General features: G+C 39.3%; 1 protein-coding gene across 2 annotated transcripts in view; it reads left to right on the top strand.

Annotated features, from left to right (window-relative positions):
- The window catches only part of slx4ip (SLX4 interacting protein), an 80,984-nt gene extending 65,814 nt beyond the window's left edge, over positions 1-15,170 (top strand). The window contains exons 5-6 of one of the 2 annotated variants that reach the window (XM_062057674.1): positions 13,317-13,423; positions 13,501-15,170. In XM_062057674.1, coding sequence (XP_061913658.1) covers positions 13,317-13,423; positions 13,501-14,218 — 825 coding nt within the window. In that variant the 3' untranslated portion in view covers positions 14,219-15,170. The remainder of the gene's footprint in view (positions 1-13,316; positions 13,424-13,500) is intronic. The other variant, XM_062057673.1, reaches the window with a different exon arrangement.
- Positions 15,171-24,423: the final 9,253 nt, after the last annotated feature.

Below are 24,423 nucleotides of genomic sequence, written 5' to 3'. Positions count from 1 at the left end.
ACTTTAAATATGATGTTCTTGAAAGAGGGGGCGAGGCGGAGTTTTTAGCCTGTTTGAAAAAAAGTTCCTCCCCCCCAATCACCTGAGCAAGACATTACTGGGCAGTCAAAAGTAAGACTGGAAATAATTGAAAACATTTCTGCCAAGGAGAGAGTCTGGGTACATTTAGAAAGCTGAGGCTATGCTCACAATTTCAGCACAGAAAATGTGAGGAATCAATAACTATTGCAAATGTGCACACAGTCTCAATGCTTGAGCATTAGAGGTTTTGGTGCTGTGAAAAATAATTTCTGCAGTTCACAAACTGTATTTTGTCCTCCGCTTTTGTTGTTCCTCCCAGGATTTTAAACAACTTTCTGGCCACCATTCTAAGTCTTTACAAACTGAGATATCACTGTCCATTAACAGTCTATATATAATTTAACATTCACAGTAAAACTAATCAGTTCACTCCACTACATATTACATTCCACATCATTATGCATGATGCAAAGATAGTGTAGTTGGGTTTTAAAGACAAAAGTGGCAACTTCAATTGACCGCAGTGAGAAATCATGTGGTTTGGTTACAGTGCCTATTTTTCCTGTTGGAAGCGCATGCAGCTTATGTCATGTGACACACTTGCCAATATCATAACTTATTTCTTGTCCATTCATATTTCCAGAAAGAATCTTTTGGTCAGTGCTCATTTGATCCCAAACTCCCCAGTGTATTCTGGGAAATGCTGGTGTAGCTTCTCACCTTGGCACTCACATCAAGGAAGGACATCTCTCCCATTACATTCCATGATCAGCAGCCTGCTGATTTTTTTCCTGTTGTTTCCCTTTGAAAATGTCTCTGCACCCTCCACAGTTTGGCCTTCAATGAAAGCGGCGATTGTAATATTTTTAGTGGAGCACAGTCGTCAGTGAAAAGTTCAGAGTGTGTAACCAATTTTTCTTGTTCAAGGAGGCATTGCTGTCGATTGCGTTCTCCTTCCCGGGATGTGGTTCCAAGGCTCATTCAGTGCATACAGTGGGATTGGAGAGTGGGAGTCTTGCGGTGTACCTCGAACTTATCCAACCTCTAGCGTGGTTTGTTGAGGAAAAACACCAGACAGCAAGTCTGACATTTTTCACATGACAAAATCAATTATTTGTTTACATTCTGGGCTATTTTGTAAATTGTCTTTTTGATGGTAAAATTGCCAGTGGTCGAACTATCGATTGGAAACAATTAAAGTTGACGTAAATCCTGATTGCACTGCTGTGTAAAATACATGCGGTCTTACTTTGTTCTATGTCAGAGCAAATATTTTTAAGTGCTACAGTAGCTTTAGACAGCTCATCCCCCAAAGGATGCCTTATCTTTAGGGAGTTTTATTGCATGATTAAGAGACTATGACTTATAGAACAAAAAATGCTAAATATTAAGGAAGTAAATTAATCTAATTTGCACTTTGTGTAAGGTCAGTGAATTATTTTGTGAGAAAGAGTTGACCTCAGGGGTGGCCTTTAAACTCTGTGGCAGCAATCTTGTCATTCCCAAACATGTTGTACGATCATTTGCTTTTTCCTCAAATACAACCCTACGTTTAGCTTATGTAATTTTTAACTGTATCACCAATCTTCGTTTTATTGAACCAATGACAAATGCTGCCCTCACACAGCTTGACATCGCAGTTGTTCACAGATTGGCAATATGTATGTGGCGGTGGAGGCGTGGCCAGGGTTGTGTCAAGAGTGTGGTGGGGGCATTGTTAACATGTTGTCTTTGTATGACAAATATGTCTTATTAGCTATTTGATCAACTCAGGTTGTCAAAGAAAAACTGTTATGACCAGATATACAGTTTGACTAGTGAGCAATTTGGCTGCGTTGGGAGCAGCTGTTTCAATCGATAAGCAACAGTGTTGAATCTGTAGATTAATCTAGTGTAGAAACATAAACTGTATATCGCACAAAACTAGAAATCAGTTAACATTTTTTGTTTTTAAAACAACGCGAGAGCCAGGGCTGCCCGTGAAAAGATTCACACGGTATTTTTTTATATTTAAAGATGAATGTGCCTATATGTGTTCTCATTCATCCAGGTTATTGTTATTCTTAGGACATTCTACTGTTCATTTGACTGTTCAGTTTGTCTGTCTGACATTTGGCCTCTCATCCGAGTAGTTTTCATCAGTTCATGCTCATAGACTTAGATTGGACTGCTCCAGGGGCCCACGAAAACCTAAGAAAAATGTGTCAATATAGTACTTTATTGCTTCTTATTAAATATATTAGTATTTTTCATTTTGACAGGAAAAAATACATGTACGCACATTGTACACACCTGATTTTTTATATATACAGTCGTGGTCAAAAGTTTAAATACACTTGTGAAGGAAATAATGTCATGGCTCTCTTGAGTTTCCAAATATTTCTACAACTCTTATTTTTTTTGTGATAGAGTGATTGGAGCACATACTTGTTGGTCACAAAAAACATTCATGAAATTTGGTTCTTTTATGAATTTAGTATGAGTCTACTGAAAATGTGACCAAATCTGCTGGACCAAAAGTTTGCATACAGCAATGTTATTATTTGGTTACATGTCCCTTGCCAAGTTTCACTGCAAAAAGGCTCTTTTTGTAGCCATCCACAAGGTTCTGGCAAGTTCTGGTTGAATTTTTGACCAGTCCTCTTGACAAAATTGGTGCAGTTCAGCAAAAAGTTATGGTTTTCTGACATGGATTTGTTTCTTCAGCATTGCCCACACGTTTCACTCAGGACTTTGGGAAGGTCATTCTGAAACCTTAATTCAAGCCTGATTTAGCCATTCCATTACCACTTTTGACATGTGTTTGGGGTCATTGTCCTGTTGTAACACCCAACTGTGCCCAAGACCCAACCCCCGGGCCGATGATTTTAGGTTGTCCTGGAGAATTTGGAGGTAATCCTCCTTTTTCATTGTCCCATTTACACTCCGTAAAGCACCAGTTCCAATGGTAGCAAAACAGGCCCATAGCATAATACTACCACCACCATGCTTGACGGTAGGTATGGTGTTCCTGGGATTAAATGCCTCACCTTTTCTCCTCCAAACATATTGCTGGGTATTGTGGCCAAATAGATAAATTTTTGTTTCATCTGACATCACATGGACAATGATAAGACCTTCTGGAGGAAAGTTCTGTGGTCAGATGAAACAAAAATTGAGCTGTTTGGCCACAATACCCAGCATTATGTTTGGAGGAGAAAAAGTGAGGCCTTTAATATCAGGAACACCATGCTTACTGTCAAGCATGGTGGTGGTAGTATTATGCTCTGGGCCTGTTCTGCTGCCAATGGAACCGGTGCTTTACAGAGAGTAAATGGGACAATGAAAAAGGAGGATTACCTCCAAAGTCTTCAAGACAACCTAAAATCATCAGCCTTGGGGGGGGGGGAGGTTGGGTCTTGGGGGCAGTTGGGTGTTCCAACAGGACAATGACCCCAAACACACGTCAAAAGTGGTAAAGGAGGGGCTAAATCAGACTAGAATTAAAGTTTTAGAATGGCCTTCCCACTGTGTTTGTATCAGTATACAGTTGAATTAGTTTCCAACCTAATTGCTTGTTAAACAGGGTTCGTAAATAGAGAAGTGTACATTGAAGCAAATTTCTCCATAAGAAATAATATGAACATGAATATTGGGTTTCAGCTAAGGATGGATCCGGTACTTTTTTGGCACCGACCAAATCCCACTGGTCCTACAGGGCACCGATTCCTGTGAAATCCAACGGTGCCATGTTACGGTATATGGGTTGCACATGACATCACGTCCAGTTACAGACTCAGCCGGCTCAAACAATCAATGTGCTACCGGGCACAAAATTGCTTTGTCAAACAACACATATTTTGCTCTGTTGTTCGTAAATTGAACGTTTGTACAATGAGGGGTTTGAAGTCTAGGTTCTATTGTATTTAATATAGTTGTAATGAAGCAAAGCTGATGAGCAAATTTAATGTTGTTTTAATTGTGTTCAGACTACTATTTTAGCCGTTAGTATTATGTGAACCATGCCTGAATATGTTGAGTAGTACCTAACTCATATCTAGGATAGTATATACTGTACATAGTTTAATTAATCTATAAAGCAGGCACAGGTTGAGCTATTTAGATGCTGAAGACCTTTGCACAAGACTTTGTGAAAACAGATTTCAATGACCTTTCTTTAGTCAAGTCCTGTTTAGAGAGTTGCTCCTATGGGGAGTCAGCACCAGCATGGGGAGGGCAGCATGGGAAGGAAGAGCAAGTGTTTAGGATCGTGGTCGTTGTTTTCTAGTCAGGCGCAGAGTGGGCAACTGAGGTGAGTGGCGTGCTGGGCTGCAGAAGTTTGGATCAAAGGCAGAACAGATGTGTTTCCACTCCCCCCACTTCTTCTGTGCTCTGGACGGGCCTGTGTGTTTACTCATCACCTCAGCACGCCTCAGTTTTTCTCAGCTCACAACAGCCAGCGCCGCAACTTTCCCAAGGACCCGCGGCCATCGGATGCTGCTCTCCCCTCCACCTGGGCCAAATACACAGCTACATGACACGTGGTTCTGTCCACTCGTTTCACCCTATCATAGAACTGCTTTGATTGTTTTGTGAGCCCATACTGTTGGGTTTACGTTAATCTTTACAATATGGGTGCATCCACAAACCTCCCTCTTCAATTTTCATTAAGTCCATGCCCTTGCATGTTGGTTGACTTTGTTGAAGGAGAGATGAGGTGAGCTTAGACAAACATGGCATTTTTTGGCAATAGGGTGAAGGTTAGTGTTTGTGCACTTTGCAGGAGGTATTTTTTTTGTTAACTCAGTGGAGGATTTGTTTGTTTGTTGGTGCCAATTCAAGTTTTTTTGTAAACTTGGTCGTTCCAAAAATAAAGCCTTTCATCCAAAAACTTGTAAGAGGTATTAAACATTTCAACATGTTAGGAATTGTGAGTGTGTCTGTGTGTGTGCGCTTGTGTAATTGTGTTTGACAGATTTCAGATTTTTTTCTTGCCTGTTTATCACCTTAATTGAAGCTTTGCATGTTTCAAAAAGTTATCCTTTATTTAAAAATAATTTGTCATTTCTGGTGTTAAGAATTTGTGGTAAAACCCAGTGGACCAAAATTCCTGCTAAAAGCTACAGTAATGCTTGAATGTGTAGATCCAAATTCAATAGCTAATATTTTTTAATCATGAAATTATTGTGTGATTCTGTGCATTACAAGCATATTTAAGTTAAAAAATATATATATATATCAGACTATTTACCTATTTGTGCTCTACTTTTGAGTGTAGCTGAAGCAACATAATCTCTATCACTAGATTTATCTCAGATATTAAGGTTCTCCTTTTGTTGGCCTCCTTTTTTTAAAAAGTTATTTCAATGAGTCACCCAGAGTTAGTTTAAGCTATTAGAATCTGCTGCTTGGCTTTTAAATCAAGTGATTCATTCTCCTCCTTGTGCCCCTTTTCCGGACTTATCTCAATGTTCTGCCTTCCATATGCTCCGTCCTGTTAATAGCTCCTAGTGTGGAAGCAAGATGTTTTGGAAGGCATTCACTGTTTTTTTTTTCTTTGGAAAAAAAGAGTTAATGAAGTGAAAGGTATTATATTTATATAGCGCTTTTTATTCTAGAGAGTCAAAGCGCTTTACATAGTGAAACCCATCATCTACATTTTTAAGCGACATGTGTGGGGGGCGGCACTGGGAGCAAGGTGGGTAAAGAGTTTTGCCCAAGGACACAACAGCAGTGACTTGGATGGCGGAAGATGGAAGGAAATCTGGAACTCTCAAGTTGCTGGCACGACCGCTATACCATTCCAGCCACGCCACACCATTTACGATAGGGTGGCTCTACTAATTGAGACTGTACATTGTTTTCTTACAAGACAAGGCCACATTCTTTTGTGCTCAATATGAGAGTTATCTTTTTGTGCTTTTTCTCCACTTCCTTCTTCGGTTCATGCAGGTCCAACTCTTGGAAACCCCTTGGTGATGGACCTTCATCAACCAGCTCTCTCCCCGTCCCACTTTCTGTCTATCTATATCTGTATATAGCCACAATCTTCCTCTTTCCTTTCTGTTCTTTCAGTCTTGACTATTTAATTCTTTTGAAGTTACGCCGACAGGAACAAACCATCAAACCGTTCTCAGAGTACCTCCCATTGGTTTCTTGTTGTCTTTTCTTTCAAGTTCGTTTTCAAACAGCATTTATTCATAGTAAACGGATGAGAGTTCATATCAAGGCATTGCAATGCAAATGGCTGCTTCCCACGTCTTTCACAGAATTGTTGTTGCTGGGCTGATGGGTAGGGATGTGTTTGTGTTTGGGTCATTGTCCTAAATCCGAAGTCAGTTGTAGCTCTGTGTAATACGAATAGTGAAAAGGCTGAACTTCTGCCTACAGTCCATGACTCAATGTGTACACAAAGAGCTGCCTGTGGTGCACTTCCTGTGTTTGGATTCTTGTGTTAGTGGGCATGATGGAAAGCTTGTGTTGGTCAGGTGGTATAGGACTCATGGGGGTGCCTCTCCTTTTCTAGTTTCCTCTTCAAAACATTTTCATGTTTTCCTTTTTATTCTCTTATCTTGTCCCTTTGTTTCTTGGAGCTGCACCCCAACTCCCACCCTTCGCCACCTCTATTCTCCTCCCCCAGTGTGGCGGGGGGTCTTCACTCAGTCCACCACACAACAACACCAGTGTGCATTTGCAAGGTCTTTCTCAGTGCAAAGCTGTGATGCCTTAGTTTGCTTGTGCACTTGGGGTCACATTCTCCTTTCTCCAGGAGCTGTCACTGTCACATTATTCATACATTTTACCAGCTAGTTTATTGAACAGCTATGATGTGAATATGAGTGTTTTAGCCATAATAAGATGTGGATGCCGGAATGTACACTACCGTTCAAAAGTTTGGGGTCACCCAAACAATTTTGTGGAATAGCCTTCATTTCTAAGAACAAGAATAGACTGTCGAGTTTCAGATGAAAGTTCTCTTTTTCTGGGCATTTTGAGCGTTTAATTGACCCCACAAATGTGATGCTCCAGAAACTCAATCTGCTCAAAGGAAGGTCAGTTTTGTAGCTTCTGTAACGAGCTAAACTGTTTTCAGATGTGTGAACATGATTGCACAAGGGTTTTCTAATCATCAATTAGCCTTCTGAGCCAATGAGCAAACACATTGTACCATTAGAACACTGGAGTGATAGTTGCTGTAAATGGGCCTCTATACACCTATGTAGATATTGCACCAAAAACCAGACATTTGCAGCTAGAATAGTCATTTACCACATTAGCAATGTATAGAGTGTATTTCTTTAAAGTTAAGACTAGTTTAAAGTTATCTTCATTGAAAAGTACAGTGCTTTTCCTTCAAAAATAAGGACATTTCAATGTGACCCCAAACATTTGAACGGTAGTGTACATGCAATGATTTGTTTGTTGGTTTGATTTAAACTGAGTTATGCAAGTAATAATTGAATGCTTGACTGCAAATTTTTTTCAGATTTGTGTTCTAATGTGATAAATTGGCAGTCAATAGCAGGGTTACCATGACATGTGGTGCAGATATTCATGTTATCTATGCAAGCATAAATCCTACTGCCTTCGACATTTACTGGCGTTGCAAAATATACTGGATAGGTAGTCAATTTTTACTCTCATGGTTCACAGGGTTACAATTCTGCTGACTTTAGTAATCCTCTGACATTTAGTGTCACCTATAAATTTCATAGTTGAATACAAAATAAGTGATGGATGGTTGCTTTGCATACGCAATTTTAAACACTAGCATAACATAGTGATATCGAATTATGCAGTTTACATTATCCGTACCCTTTCATCATTCTCTTGCCAATTATCAACTTTTTGTTGCCCAAAAATCCATACAATCCTGAGTGAACACTCGTGCACGTTGTGTGATGTATACAAATATGTCATTACTGTTATACATCTTTCATCCTTGGCTCTAAGCTCTGTTGTTTTTCGCACTCTTACATCAGATTTTTGTGGATACGTCTTGAAGGATCTGTGTTTGGTCTCACAATATTATCATATTATATTTTCCATTGACTTTAATTGGTCACCGGACTGGAGAAGGCAATAACTTGGTCCGCCATTTGGTGATGGCTGATCTATAGAATAATCAGCAACCGTTTTGACATTAATTAAAAATAGTTTAGAGCCGCAATACATATCACAACTTATTAACTTTTAAAAGTTGTAATCTTTTTTTTATATTTAAGCTTTTAAAATTCTCACATTACAACAAACAGAAGTGCAGTGTGTGTAGCAGATGCTACCCAGTGTGGAGGTGCAATAGTACGTTGTGTAGACCTCACTAACACTTTAAGATCTGCTCTGCACAGCGAGTTCACAGCCATTGGCTTTCAGCTCAATGGTCAGCACTGCTTAATTTAAATCTCAATCAGTGGGGATGTGTGATGGTCTATTAGATTCTAACTGGTGTTGGACCGAGCTGCGCGCGACGGCCACTATTAAACACGTGTAACCTCTTTCAAAAAGTTCCCATTTAATTACTAGTTAATGTTTTTAACGTTACCTTTGGTTGTTGTTAGCTAATTTCTTCTCAAATATCAAGCACACAGGTAAACCAGCATCTGTTGCAATGAAGGATATATTCATTAGTTAATCGCATGGGTCGAACACTCATAAAGCCCACGTATCTCTCTTGTCTCACCGCACACAGGCCCTCCGTTTCTCTTTCTCTTGCCATCAAATCACCAGTCAAAACTCAGCCTGAATGAATTCACGGCCTTACAGACAGTTGACAATGACAAAACCGTATCAAAATGCACTTTTCTCCCACTGTGGAGTTAAAACAATCTCTGAGCTGTGCAAAGGGAGCTCAACAAGACCACTGAGGGATGTTCTAGACTACATGTCATTTCCAGTTAAAACTTTCCAATTCGTCAAAGAGGCATTTGGCTGGTGGTGCTCGCATGATCTTGGGCTTAACTGCTTGTACATGCAACTTACGTACTTCGTATTACCTCAACTTACAAGCTTAATTTGTTCTGTGACGGAGCTCTTTACCCAAAACACTTTAATCTTAAACCAATCGCTTCTTCTCAGCGGTCTCCTTCACTTTCACTTTCTTCCTTCCAATGGTTAGAAAACAAAGTTATGTCAATCTCTAGCTGTAATCTAATGCTAGTGCGTAAAACTGGATGTTTTTTGCAACTTAAAGCATAACATTAGCCTTAGCCAAGAGACAGCTTTGATCTCAAACACTCTTAAGTTGGGACACCTTTAAATTGAGGTACTACTGTATGTGATTTAATAGTTTTCTTAAATTATCTTAAATACAGGACTGCATGCATAAACAAGTTAGGATGCAGGGATGCTGAACTCATTCCAATGTAGTTCACTATAGCTAGACAAACCAACATTTATTTCCAGATAAACGGAATTGCGGACAGAACCGCAGAATTGGCTAATAAAAACGGAATCTACTATTAAACGCGTATTTTGACGATAAGTGACTAAAAAGCTGTCATCATTAGTACCTGTTTAACATAGACCGGAGCACCTTCTCACAAACACTCAACTGCTCCCTCCAAAACAAACTTTTGACCAACCTCCATGGAGTCGCCCTGCCCCCTACTTGAGTGAACACTGCCTCACTCAGACTTTGAAGCGGCTAATTTGGCTCAAACGAAAAAAATCAGAAACTGATTTCTTATTCCAAAGATAACGGTTCCCAAATGAAATCCATAGAAGTTCATTAGGTCTTCAAAAAATGTTGTCACATGACAACTTCTGAGGAAGGCAACAGTTGTAGCCGAAACTGTCAGGTACGGAAGTAATTTCATACAGTAGGTCCGGCTATGAGAATAACAAATTGCATAGTTCCCAATTTACTTCAACGTGTCAGGTGATATGCTTTTTTATTTATTTATTTTACAAATTTGATGACTAATTGTCCAAAAGTAGGGCGTATTGTAACATACTTCTTACTTCAGGCAACAACCTTGTGTATGCTAATCTTTTGGATAAGTGAGAATTCACAACTCTATCTTTTTTTAAGCTGAATATACAGAGGACAAATTGCTGCTAAAGAAGCAGAGCAAGCACAAACTAAGGCTGAAACGTTGGCGCAGACAGAAGCCGAGAGAGTCAGGACCCTCATGACTTAGTGGCGTAAATGTGAAGTTTGTTAAGCAACAGTATGCCGACAGAAATTTGCTTCTGCTGCACAGAGAGGCACACAATATTTTTTATCAATGGAAGCTTCTTGTATCTGGTGAGGACACTGCTCAAAGAAACTGCATCACAACAAAAGACAAACTGTCTGCACTAACAAACCCTGCAGCGGAATAATTTTTTTTTACATCCACTGTACCCAAAATCAAATTTATTGCATTCATTATGTTTTCTCAAGTAGATAACTACAAATTATTGTGTTCGGACAGATTTTTTTGTGTAAGAGTTTTTTGTTTTTTTTTACCTGCTGACAGTTTCGGCTGACATTTCAGCTTTGTCAGAGCAGTTGTAGCTTCCTGGTGTGACTGTCTAAAGACAGCTGACAGGTTAGAGAAAACTTTCAAAATTAAGTTCCATGATTCGGCCATATCTGTTCTCCGCTTTGGCGTCGCCAATGTAGGACAGTGTCCCAGGTGTGCGAGGCAGGTATTCCCCCTCAGCTGTTACAGTCAGCTGTTTTTAGATACGTCACACCCATACTTGCCAACCCTCCCGAATTTTCCGGGAGACTCACGAATATCAGTGTCTGTCCCGAAAATCTCCCGAGACAACCATTCTCCCGAATCTCTCCCGATTTCCAGCCGGACCTGAGTGAGGACAGCCTGTCGTCACGTCCACTTTTCCTCCATATAAACAGCCTACCGGCCCAGTCACGATATAACCTCTACGGCTTTTGGAGCTCAGTGCGCAACTGCACACACAACAAGAAGTAGACTATTATATATGTCTCCGTTATCCATAGGTTTATCTATAACCCATAAAGTAGGCAGGCACGGAGCTATTTCTCAGCGTGTGTTTATTCCAGCCGGCACGTTAATACACTGACACACAACATCCGGATTCCCATCATGCATTGCTTCAAAACTACTGCAAGTAATGTCCAAAAAAAGATAGTGACAGAGAATAGAACGAGGATGGACAATTCAATCCTAAACTCACTCCTTTCCTGCAAATTACATTTCACAAAAGCTGACCATACCTATGCTCCTTCAAAGGCTGTGCTACTGGCTGCAAAGCATTGCACTTTCAAATACAACAATGAGTAGAGAGGAGTGTTATGTGTGTATATGTGTAAATAAATGAACACTGAAATTCAAGTATTTATTTTGTGTATATATATATATATATATATATATATATATATATATATATATATATATATATATATATATATATATATATATATATATATATATATATATATATATATATATATACATAAGAAATACTTGAATTTCAGTAAATTCTAGCTATAAATATTAGGGGTGTGGGAAAAAATCGATTCGAATTCGAATCACGATTCTCACATTGTGCGATTTTTAATCGATTCTCATTATTAAAAAAACAATTTTTTATTTTATGAATAGTTTTTTGTTGTTGTTGTTTTTTTAATTAATCAATACACAGCAATACCATAAAAATGCAATCCAATTCCAAAACCAAACCCGACCCAGCAACACTCAGAACTGCAATAAACAGAGCAATTGAGAAGAGAGTAGTGAAACAAAAATGAATATTATCAACAACAGTATCAATATTAGTTACAATTTCAACATAGCAGTGATTAAAAATCCCTCATTGACATTATCATTAGACATTTATAAAAAAAAAAAAAAAAGAACAATAGTGTCACAGTGGCTTAAACTTGCATCGCATCTCATAAGCTTGACAACACACTGTGTCCAATATTTTCACAAAGATAAAATATTTTTGATATATTTTAATATATTTTTATATAGTTAATATATTTTTGGTTCTTTTAATAGTTAAAACAAATTTACATTATTGCAATCAGTTGATAAAACATTGTCCTTTACAATTATAAAAGCTTTTTACAAAAATCTACTACTGTGCTTGCATGTCAGCAGACTGGGGTGATCCTGCTGAAATCCTATGTATTGAATGAATAGAGAATCGTTTTGAATCGGGAAAAAAATCGTTTTTGAATCGAGAATCGTGTTGAATTGAAAAAAAAAATCGATTTTGAATCGAATCGTGACCCCAAGAACCGATATTGAATCGAATCGTGGGACACCCAAAGATTCACAGCCGTATACCCAAAGATTCACAGCATTACAAACTCAAAAGCCATTCAGCTGCTGACACAGAAGCTAGCTTACTTCTAGCTAATGCCGTCGATGTGTTAGTAGTATGGTAAAAAAACAGTTTCTCAGTGTTCGCTTTTACAATAAAAATGTCGCTACATCTTGGTTATTATACAGGTTACGGAAAGTAAATGAAAAATGCATTTTTAGAATAATTTAGAGGCAGAATGGTTTGCTTCCATTAGCTGCATAGCTAACTGCATTTTACAAGCTCTTCTTAGAATAAAAAAACCCCCAAAAAACGTGTTCTTGTCTCATAAGGACCGTGAACAATAGGCAAAATTAGAAAACATTTGGGCAGTTCCCCTTTTATGAGATATATTATATATTACACCAACAACTATTTGCTTTGTCACCTATTACCACCCAAGCTAAAATAAGTCTTTTTTTTCTTCTTTTAAGTTTAACATAAAATGCATCAAAGTGAGCCCCGCCATGTTCGTTCACTTTTCAGTATGCAGATCTCGGCAGAAACAGTTTGGAGACTGTACCACTACAAATAGTACAAAACGGAATTCTGTAAAATGAGAGTTTGTAGGGCCCTAAGTGTTGTGTTGTGCATTACAAGGCAAAGGTGTATAATAATGGATTTATTTAATTTATATTGAAATAATTTACAATATGCTGATGTACATGTTTGACTGAAAACAGCCCCTGGGCCGCGCTTTGGACCCAAACAGTTATTTGTATTAATGACCCTAATACTGCACAACTAATGAGGTCAGCTGTTACTAAATGTTACAAAAAGGTATTAGCAAACATTCCTCTGAAGTTGAACTTTTTGACATTTATGTGTATCAAATAAGAATAAATGCCCTTTTTCATAACGCAATATTAAGGGTTTTGTCTTGATGGAATTGAGTTATGATTTTGTGCTTCTTGCAACAGACTATTGCTGTCTGACGCTGCCAGAAAATGACAGCTCTCCGCCGCGGAGCCAGAATCTTCCGAGCGATGCCAGGAATAATATTTTTTGTTTACACGGATTCTGTTTGTCCTCTCTAGACCGAGCTGAGCGAACAAAGCAGGTCAGAATATTTTTCCAGAGAGGGAGAAATCCAAGAGTCTTTCAACTGCGCCGCAAAAATAAAGAAGACTGCGCTTCAAAAGATGTAAGTATGATCTAATGCAGAACTTTCCGACCCTTCCAGTCAGACAGGACGCTGGAGTATCTACTTGTCTTGTTCAGAGCCAAGAAAGCGAGTGTCCAGCAAGATCCCTGTGGTCTCAGTGGGGGGAAGCAGCAAAGAGACTGCGTCGAAGAGTCAGGAAGAAGCTCGAAAGAAAGTGCGTCCAACCATGGCAGGACGACCCCTTCAAATATCGAGCAGCAGGTACCGGGCTCTCAGAACGGGGGCTGGGCCAATCAGCAGCCACCTTCTAATTGTCCTCCACAAAGTATCAACCCAAACTTGGCCTCAGTAGGCATCCGCCCACGGGAAAGCAGTCCCAGACCCAGGCAGAGCAAGAGGTCTAAGCCCAGCGAAGCAAGAGAAGACCCTCGCCCACAGAAGGCCAAGAGGACGGACCTCCAGAGACCTTCAGCCACAGTGCAAACTCAGTCCACTGAGTGCATCACGCAAATATCCAAACAGGACCTTCTTCCTCTGATGCCCCTTCCTCCAGACGAAACAGAGGCTGCGTCCAAGGCTTTCCCAGTCTCCGAGTACAAGAAAACCACAGTGGAAGTGGAGCTGCTTACTCCAGGGAAACGGGACCAGAGGCTCCCCCTCACAAGCAATAACACAGCACAGACGAACCAAAACAAGCTGGCCACAAGTCTGAGGGGCCTATCTGTCAAGCTCGCATCCTCAGGCTCCTCTATTGGTTCCAGATCCACAGGCGGGGAGGAGGGAAGTCAGAATGTGCCCAGAACCTCCAGATTACGACGACTGAAGAGGTCCTGAGGGGGGACAGACGAGCTACAGTAAAGATGCCTGACGCCATAGAGATAGATGTGAAATTGTGTCAGCACGCACACACACACACACACGCACTCACACACACCGCTTACGACAATTACTATTCTTCTCACACAAAGCCACACATGCCGGCCCATTACGGAACACATAATTGATACATGAGCCTTTTGAGTTATGTTTTGTCAAATACTTGAAACAGACTGCCTCCACCCATAAGTAGTGGTGGTCAATAGAGGCTTGCAAGTGAAAGGCAAAAACCCTTAATTGGAGTTTAGACTCGGGTTTTGTGTTAAAGATCTGGGATTTCAGACAGGCAGGAGCCATGCAGTACGTCATGGCTCCTACGTGTCTGAAAACTGTCCACTTTCTCTGCTGAGGCTCTGCTTTGATTGATTGCTGTTTTTCCAGATCAGTTTTTTGAAAAACTTTTCATTTATACACCATTTTAATTCATATATAAATCTGTACTTCCTGAAACAAACAAGACCAGTCTTAAAACGTCCTGACAGCCAGCGTCCACTACAGTGGACATATGTGTTATACACAACAGGGCTTTTTCCCCCAAAATGTGGACATTGTTTTTTTTTGGTCAATTGTCAACTGCAAAGGAAAATATTTATTTTTTTCCTTACACATTGCTGTGCAGAGTATGCAACGTGTTGTACTGAAATATGGGCAGTTTGATTTGGAAGTAGCTAGAACTAGCAGCGAGTTGACACCCTCACGCCAGCCGAGCGTCTGTCAGTTTTTCATCACATTGGCAATGATCCCTGCAGCCCAACAATATCCCATAAGAACTCCTAGTCTCATTCAAGTGCCTTGATGCTCCTTCATGACATGTCACCCCATAATATACTTTTAATAAAGCTCGGTTTTACTGAATGATGGTTTATGATCGGAATAAATCCGTTTTCCCAGGAAAGAAATGTCTCCGCATCTTTGACAGGCACATAAATTGCCTTTTCGTCATTCGGAAGAAAGCGTGGTGATATATGATGATCCGCCTAATATCTGACACACACACACACACACACACACACACACACACACACACACACACACACACACACACACAGTACAGAAGCCTAACGCTCCAAGAACTTTGACAGTAAATGTCTGTCCAACGACACCAACCAACAGATCAGTGGCTTCCTCAGAAGGTGCTTACGTAATCAAAGCTGAGTAACACGCAGCAGCCGAATGGGAGAAAGAACCAAGTTGTAAAAAGGTGGTGACAATCCATTTAATCCACAATCTGCAGAGGAACTTTTTTGTCACCTCCGTTACAACACAGTAATACCTCGCTTGTAACTTGTAATCCCTTTAAAGGTTTGACGAATATCATGGATTTAACGTTCCGATCTGTTCCAGACGTCCAAAAATATGAACACATAACACATTTAGGAGCCAATAACACATGATTGAAACAAAGAAAAATACAAATATATTGTTTTTTTCCAGACGCTTTAAACCCTGCGGCCTATAAAACAGTGCAGGTAATTTGTGGATTTTTCTTCACTAATGGCCATTATGTTTTGTATTCAACACCAACAGAGACATTGAAAAGCTGTGTTATTGTTGGTACTATGGCGCCATCTTTTGGACAAGTTCGCTCACTGCAGGTGCCGCGGGTTGAAAATGCATTTCCTGTTTTGTTCCTTGAACCGGAAGTACTGTATATCCCGTTTCGTTTTCTATTCGCCTACAGCAGGGGTCTCAGACGCGGCCCGCGAGACGTTATTTTGCGGCCCGCATCTTAATATGAAAATGTAATGTTAGTGCGGTCCGCGAGTTTTATATAAATGGCGCTTGACAGCGTCATACTTGCCAACCCTCCCGATTTCTCCAGGAGACTCCCGAATTTCAGTGCCCCTGCCGATTTTCACCCAGACATCAATATTAAGGGTGTGCGGTGATGGCACTGCCTTTAGTGCCCTCTACAACCTGTACTAACAGCGTGCCAGCCCAGTCACATGTTGTATTTGGTTTCTGTAGACACACGTAAGTGAATGCAAGGCATACTTGATCTACAGCCACACAGGTCACACTGAGGGTGGCCGTATAAACAAGTTTAACACTGTTACAAATATGCGCCACACTGTGAACCCACACCAAACAAGAATGACAAACACATTTCGGGAGAACATCCGCACCGTAACACAACATAAACATAACAGAACAAATACCCAGAATCCCATGCAGCCCAAACTCTTCCGGGCTACAATATACACCCCCGCTACCACCAAACCCATGAGCTAACATGTTGTGTCTGTGTTAGTGTTATTAACTTACAGTCTTTTTGTATTGTTTTTAGTTTCGCAAATTCCGTGGAGTTATTGAGTCTGTTTAGCTGATTAAAGTCAAAGTTAAAGTACCAATGATTGTCACACACACACACTAGGTATGGTGAAATTTGTCCTCTGCATTTGACCCATCCCCTTGTTCACCCCCTGGGAGGTGAGGGTAGCAGCGAGCAGCAGCGGCGGCTGCGCCCGTTAATCATTTTTGGTGATTTAACCCCCAATTTCAACCCTTGATGCCGAGTGCCAAGCAGGGAGGTAATGGGTCCCATTTTTTATAGCCTTTGGTATGACTCGGCCGGGGTTTGAACACACAACTTACCGATCTCAGGGCGGACACTCTAACCTTCCACAGCTAGTGGGTCCATGAGGATGACTTCTGTTTTGCTTGATCATCCGTTTTACTGCCGTGTGACATTTTTTTGGAAACAATTAAGGTATGTAAATAAACATTTACAACATTTTTCATACCGGTATATATCTGTGTCTTACAGTGCAGTGCGACTAATATATGTACAAATATTTCCGTCTAAAATGTTGTGGGTGCGCCTTGAATAGTAAGGTAATTGGAGTGAATAAATTAACATTTTAACATCACGTTGACCTTTTATGAAGACTTATTGTTCCATCACGTGATTCTTCCTGGAAGTGAAAACCAGTGGTGGTCAACCAAGCCAAGACGGCTGTTGTGCAGCAAGCAAACTATTTGACTACAAAAAAGGCCTAAATCTTCCTGCAAAAAGCAGAAGGGAGCAAAAACTCAAATTATGCAATGGAATAGATCCTACTTTATCAAAAACAGATTTGTCGAGTGATATCAAGGATTATACCTCGGAAAACTTTGAAAAAGCATGTAGGTCTATAACTTCTTTGTGTGTGGCTGGGTCAAGGAAATTGGTATCATGACTCTCCTGGATAAATATGCATCGTTTTTGCTCGGGTAAGTTTGCATATTATGATTAAACTTAGCGTTTATTGCCATGTTTGTTGCTGTTGTATGCGCCTTTTACAAGTAGCTTGTTTTTCCCCGTCTTTATCAAAATATAACTATAGATGTCAACATTGTGTATGTGCTGAAATATTCATTTATGATTGCTGCCTTTGGTAAAAGCTTAAATCTTTTGGGGTTTGCTCACATTTGGTGCTTTTCGAAACACTGGTAGCAAACGTGTTTAAGAAATACAAATAATATCAAGATAATACTTAGATGGGAAATAATAATAGTTAAAAGTATATCAAACAAACCTTTAACAACGTGATCACTGCCATCTCATGCAGTCTTCGACTCTTTTCTCATTGTCTCGTAAAGTCTTGCACTCTTCTGCCCTTTTTGATTACCTCTTGAGGAACTCTGAAGAAACATTTACCCTTTTTGTGATTTGAACCGTTCGCACAGCCGAAAACAACACAAGCATAGGGCATTTTCTCTTATTGAGAAAGGCTAAATGGTGCCTCATACCCACTGAGAACAGAGCTAGCTTGACCACCACGTGTATTCATTGGGCGGGACGTGAGCCGGACGTAACAAGTTCCTTCTTGACTTCATTAGTGTTTCTCACCTTCTTTGTCAAAGTACTGTCTCGCAAAACTTTTTTTTGGCCTTATGGTGGCTCATTTTGCAGTCCTACTCAATTTAAAAAAGCACCGACTTATGGTGCAACTGTCCCTGCCCAATTCATTGACTGCTGTCTGCATTTGCAACAAATGCGCAGACTTAGCTACTTTCTGCCGCGCTACTACAGTTTCACGACTTTGAATCCTCCAATATAATACAAATATAACAAATGTGCATTTAAATTGTTTAGATAGCGAACATACATTTTGAAAAATGGAGTAGTCCCATTAGGAGCTTGAAAAGCAAGCTTCACTTACATCATTGTAAGTAGAGATGTCTGATAATGGCTTTTTTGCCGATATTCCAATATTGTCCAACTCTTAATTACCGATTCCGATATCAACTGATACATATATATACAGTCGTGGAATTAACACATTATTATGCCTAATTTTGTTGTGATGCCCCGCTGGATGCATTAAACAATGTAACTTTACTGTGAGTTGATAAGCGTTAAACAAGCTGAAAAACGTATTCGGGTGTTACCATTTAGTGGTCAGTTGTACGGAATATGTACTGTACTGTGCAATCTACTAATACAAGTTTCAATCAAAAACAAGGTTTTCCAAAATAAAAGAACAACTTCAACTCCAGTTATGGAAAAAAATGCCAACATGGCACTGCCATATTTATTATTGAAGTCACAAAGTGCATTATTTTTTTTAACATGTCTCAAAACAGCAGCTTGGAATTTGGGACCTGCTCTCCCTGAGATAATCCTAGAACCCACTACAACTATGCTATACTTTAACTTTCACAAAGTGCATTATTTTTTCTTTTTTTAAATATGCCTCAAAACAACAGCTACAAAAACAATGGAGGCACACAGCTTCAGTCCAGATTTTTCTGGCCTACGTCCGTAGCATACAGCGGCGTTTTAAAAAGTCATTAATTTTACTTTTTGATACCGATAATTTCCGATATTACATTTTAAAGAATTTATCGGTCGATAATATCGGCAGGCCGATATTATCGGACATCTCTAATTGTAAGTAACCACCAAATATGTCAGCCAGATTCAAAGCCAAATGAAATGTGTAAGTTAACAAACCTTATTCATATAGCACTTCTCACAGAGACCTCACAAATGACTTTGCATGGTTAAAATACAAATAACACAATCAAAACAACCATAGAGCATGATGCAACATTAAAACATTGCAAAAAATTAAAACAATTTTTTTTTTCTTCTTTTTTTCAAAAAATGAAATGTAATAAAAATATTATATATAATTACAGAAATCTACTCTGGAAATGTGTTTTAACTGCCTTTTAAAAATGTCAACAGGAAGCTCAAATCTGTGGATGGATAAAAGTTGTTTTAACTTTCAAAGTGTGGGTTTTGATTATTTCAGCTTATCAGTAACTACTGTGGCAAACCCATCCATCCATTCATTTTCTACCGCTTGTCCCTTTTGGGGTCGCGGGGGGTGCTGGAGCCTATCTCAGCTGCATTCGGGCGGAAGGCGGGGTACACCCTGGACAAGTCGCCACCTCGTCACATCATAGTATGAGGGGCCCTTAGGGACATTATTCAGAATTACCTCTTACATACACTACTGAAATGCTCTCACATAAACAACTGAAATATTTTTCTTTTATACACACTACTGAAACACTCTTATAAACACTACTGAAATGCTCTTACATACACTACTGAAATGCTCTCACATAAACAACTGAAATCTTTTTCTCTCACACACCCTACTGAAACACTCTTATAAACACTACTGAAATGCTCTTACATATACTACTGAAACACTCGTATAAACACTACTGAAACACTCTTATAAACACTACTGAAATACTCTTACATACACTACTGAAACACTCTTATAAACTACTGAAACACTCTTATAAACACTACTGAAATACTCTTACATACACTACTGAAACACTCTTACATACACTACTGAAACACTCTTACATACACTACTGAAACACTCTTATAAACACTACTGAAATACTCTTACATACACTACTGAAACACTCTTGTAAACACTACTGAAACACTCTTATAAACACTACTGAAACACTCTTATAAACACTACTGAAACACTCTTATAAACACTACTGGAACACTCTTATAAACACTACTGAAACACTCTTATAAACACTACTGAAATACTCTTACATACACTACTGAAACACTCTTATAAACTACTGAAACACTCTTATAAACACTACTGAAATACTCTTACATACACTACTGAAACACTCTTACATACACTACTGAAACACTCTTACATACACTACTGAAACACTCTTACATACACTACTGAAACACTCTTATAAACACTACTGAAATACTCTTACATACACTACTGAAACACTCTTGTAAACACTACTGAAACACTCTTATAAACACTACTGAAACACTCTTATAAACACTACTGAAACACTCTTATAAACACTACTGGAACACTCTTACATACACTACTGGAACACTCTTATAAACACTACTGAAACACTCTTATAAACACTACTGAAATACTCTTACATACACTACTGAAACACTCTTATAAACTACTGAAACACTCTTATAAACACTACTGAAATACTCTTACATACACTACTGAAACACTCTTACATACACTACTGAAACACTTACATACACTACTGAAACACTCTTATAAACACTTATGAAATACTCTTACATACACTACTGAAACACTCTTGTAAACACTACTGAAACACTCTTATAAACACTACTGGAACACTCTTACATACACTACTGGAACACTCTTATAAACACTACTGAAATACTCTTACATACACTACTGAAACACTCTTATAAACTACTGAAACACTCTTATAAACACTACTGAAATACTCTTACATACACTACTGAAACACTCTTACATACACTACTGAAACACTCTTACATACACTACTGAAACACTCTTATAAACACTTATGAAATACTCTTACATACACTACTGAAACACTCTTGTAAACACTACTGAAACACTCTTATAAACACTACTGGAACACTCTTACATACACTACTGGAACACTCTTATAAACACTACTGAAATACTCTTACATACACTACTGAAACACTCTTATAAACTACTGAAACACTCTTATAAACACTACTGAAATACTCTTACATACACTACTGAAACACTCTTACATACACTACTGAAACACTCTTACATACACTACTGAAACACTCTTATAAACACTTATGAAATACTCTTACATACACTACTGAAACACTCTTGTAAACACTACTGAAACACTCTTATAAACACTACTGGAACACTCTTACATACACTACTGGAACACTCTTATAAACACTACTGAAATGTTTTTGTCTCACGCACACACACACACACGCACACACACACCTGGAATTATTTTTCACTAGTATGTATAAACGGATTTCACCTGTGTGTGCTTTTTACACGTGTGTGTAAGGGACAACAATTTCAGTAGTATGTGTGCAAAGATTTCAGTTATGTGTATGAGCGCATCTTACCATTGTGTATACGAGCATTTTACCACTATGTGTAAGAGCATCTTACTAGTGTGTGTGAGCGATGTTGCATTCCGGTTCCGGTATAATCCCCGCCCCTTTTCAGACAAGTTTATTTTTATTTTTTTTAAAGCCAAGTTGTGGACAAAATGTCTGCCGACAAGCAGCTTAACCGAGGCGGGAGCTCCACTTCATAATTTGAGGGCTTCAGCGGAGAATATAAGAACACTTTCAATGCAACAAGGGTCGGACTGCCGCCATGGGTCTCCCCCGCAGGACGCGGCACCTGAGCGGCCACACAGCGGTGCCTTTCTCCTCCCGACAGCCAAGCAGCCTGGAGCACTCGTTCCATTGCGAGTTTGCACCGCACACATGCAACGTTTCGGTTCATGGACATCGGGGCAAAAGGAGGAAAAGGTAATTAGACATTATTTATTTCTAAATGATTTGTTGAATCACACGAAATGTAAGACAACATGGCATTGTAGTGAGCTACAATGGTAACATGTCGAAATGTGAGTCACGTCGTGTTACGTCAGTAGATAATCATATACTAATGATAATGGATTGCATTTATTTAGCGCTTATCATCGACTAGATAAGGGGTCCCCAAACTACGGCCCGCGGGCCGGTTACGGCCCTCCAAAGTCCAACATCCGGCCCGCTGGGAAAAACAATTTTTTTGTATTATTATTTTCAATCTGTCTTTTCTAATCTAATCCATTTTTTGGTGTTCCCTAGCCACTCAGGCAAATCATATTGTCTACAAATGCATTTCCCTGTATGACGTATATTGTCTTAGCTGTTTTCATGTGATCTGATTGTTACATTCTTATTTCAGAGTCACCACACAGCTGCATGACCATTTCAACAAGGACGGAATAAACAACCTCTGGATTCATGGAACTTCTTTGGGCGGCATGGCGTAGTGGGTAGAGCGCCCGTGTCAGAAACCTGAGGGTTGCAGGTTCGCTCCCCGCCTCTTCCCATGCCGTTGTGTCCTTGGGCAGGACACTTCACCCTTGCCCCCGGTGCCACTCACACCGGTGAATGAATGTTGAATGAATGATAGGTGGTGGTCGGAGGGGCCGTAGGCGCAAATTGGCAGCCACGCTTCCGTCAGTCTACCCCAGGGCAGCTGCGGCTACGAAAGTAGCTTACCACCACCAGGTGTAAATGAATGATGGGTTTTTAGACATGTAAAGCGACTTTGGGTACTTAGAAAAGCGCTATATAAATCCCAGGTATTATTATTATTATTATACACATAACTGAAATCTTTGCACACATACTACTGAAATTGTTGTCCCTTACACACACGTGTAAAAAGCACACACACACACAGGTGAAATCTGTTTATACATACTAGTGAAAAATAATTCCAGGTGTGTGTGTGTGTGTGTGTGTGTGTGTGTGTGTGTGTGTGTGTGTGTGTGTGTGTGTGCGTGAGACAAAAACATTTCAGTAGTGTTTATAAGAGTGTTCCAGTAGTGTATGTAAGAATGTTTCAGTAGTGTTTATAAGAGTGTTTCAGTAGTGTTTATAAGAGTGTTTCAGTAGTGTATGTAAGAGTATTTCAGTAGTGTTTATAAGAGTGTTTCAGTAGTGTATGTAAGAGTGTTTCAGTAGTGTATGTAAGAGTATTTCAGTAGTGTTTATAAGAGTGTTTCAGTAGTGTATGTAAGAGTGTTTCAGTAGTGTATGTAAGAGTATTTCAGTAGTGTTTATAAGAGTGTTTCAGTAGTGTATGTAAGAGTATTTCAGTAGTGTTTATAAGAGTGTTTCAGTAGTGTATGTAAGAGTATTTCAGTAGTGTTTATAAGAGTGTTTCAGTAGTGTTTATAAGAGTGTTTCAGTAGTGTATGTAAGAGTATTTCAGTAGTGTTTATAAGAGTGTTTCAGTAGTGTTTATAAGAGTGTTTCAGTAGTATATGTAAGAGCATTTCAGTAGTGTTTATAAGAGTGTTTCAGTAGTGTTTGTAAGAGTGTTTCAGTAGTGTATGTAAGAGTATTTCAGTAGTGTTTATAAGAGTGTTTCAGTAGTGTATGTAAGAGTATTTCAGTAGTGTTTATAAGAGTGTTTCAGTAGTGTATGTAAGAGTATTTCAGTAGTGTTTATAAGAGTGTTTCAGTAGTGTTTATAAGAGTGTTTCAGTAGTGTATGTAAGAGTATTTCAGTAGTGTTTATAAGAGTGTTTCAGTAGTGTTTATAAGAGTGTTTCAGTAGTATATGTAAGAGCATTTCAGTAGTGTTTATAAGAGTGTTTCAGTAGGGTGTGTGAGAGAAAAAGATTTCAGTTGTTTATGTGAGAGCATTTAAGTAGTGTATGTAAGAGCATTTCAGTAGTGTTTATAAGAGTGTTTCAGTAGTGTGTATAAAAGAAAAAATTTCAGTTGTTTATGTGAGAGCATTTCAGTAGTGTTTATAAGAGTGTTTCAGTAGTGTGTATAAAAGAAAAAGATTTCAGTTGTTTATGTGAGAGCATTTCAGTAATGTATGTAAGAGGTAATTCTGAATAATGTCCCTAACGGCCCCTCATATCACAGGGCCAACATAAATAGACAGACAACATTCACACTCACATTCACACGCTAGGGACATTTTAGTGTTGCCAATCAACCTATCCCCTGGTGCATGTTTTTGGCGGTGGGAGGAAGCCGGAGTACCCGGAGGGAACCCACGCAGTCACGGGGAGAACATGCAAACTCCAACTCCTGTGGCAAACCGTTTAATTAACTTTATAAAAACTGCTGTCAAGTAGGGAACGCACTGCTCAATAACTGCAGTCAACCA

Source organism: Entelurus aequoreus, linkage group LG09, assembly GCF_033978785.1.
Source record: "Entelurus aequoreus isolate RoL-2023_Sb linkage group LG09, RoL_Eaeq_v1.1, whole genome shotgun sequence".
In the NCBI taxonomy this organism is placed as follows: domain Eukaryota; kingdom Metazoa; phylum Chordata; class Actinopteri; order Syngnathiformes; family Syngnathidae; genus Entelurus; species Entelurus aequoreus.
The sequence above is the reverse complement of the archived record's forward strand: the minus strand, read 5'-3'. Positions and strand labels throughout refer to the sequence as shown.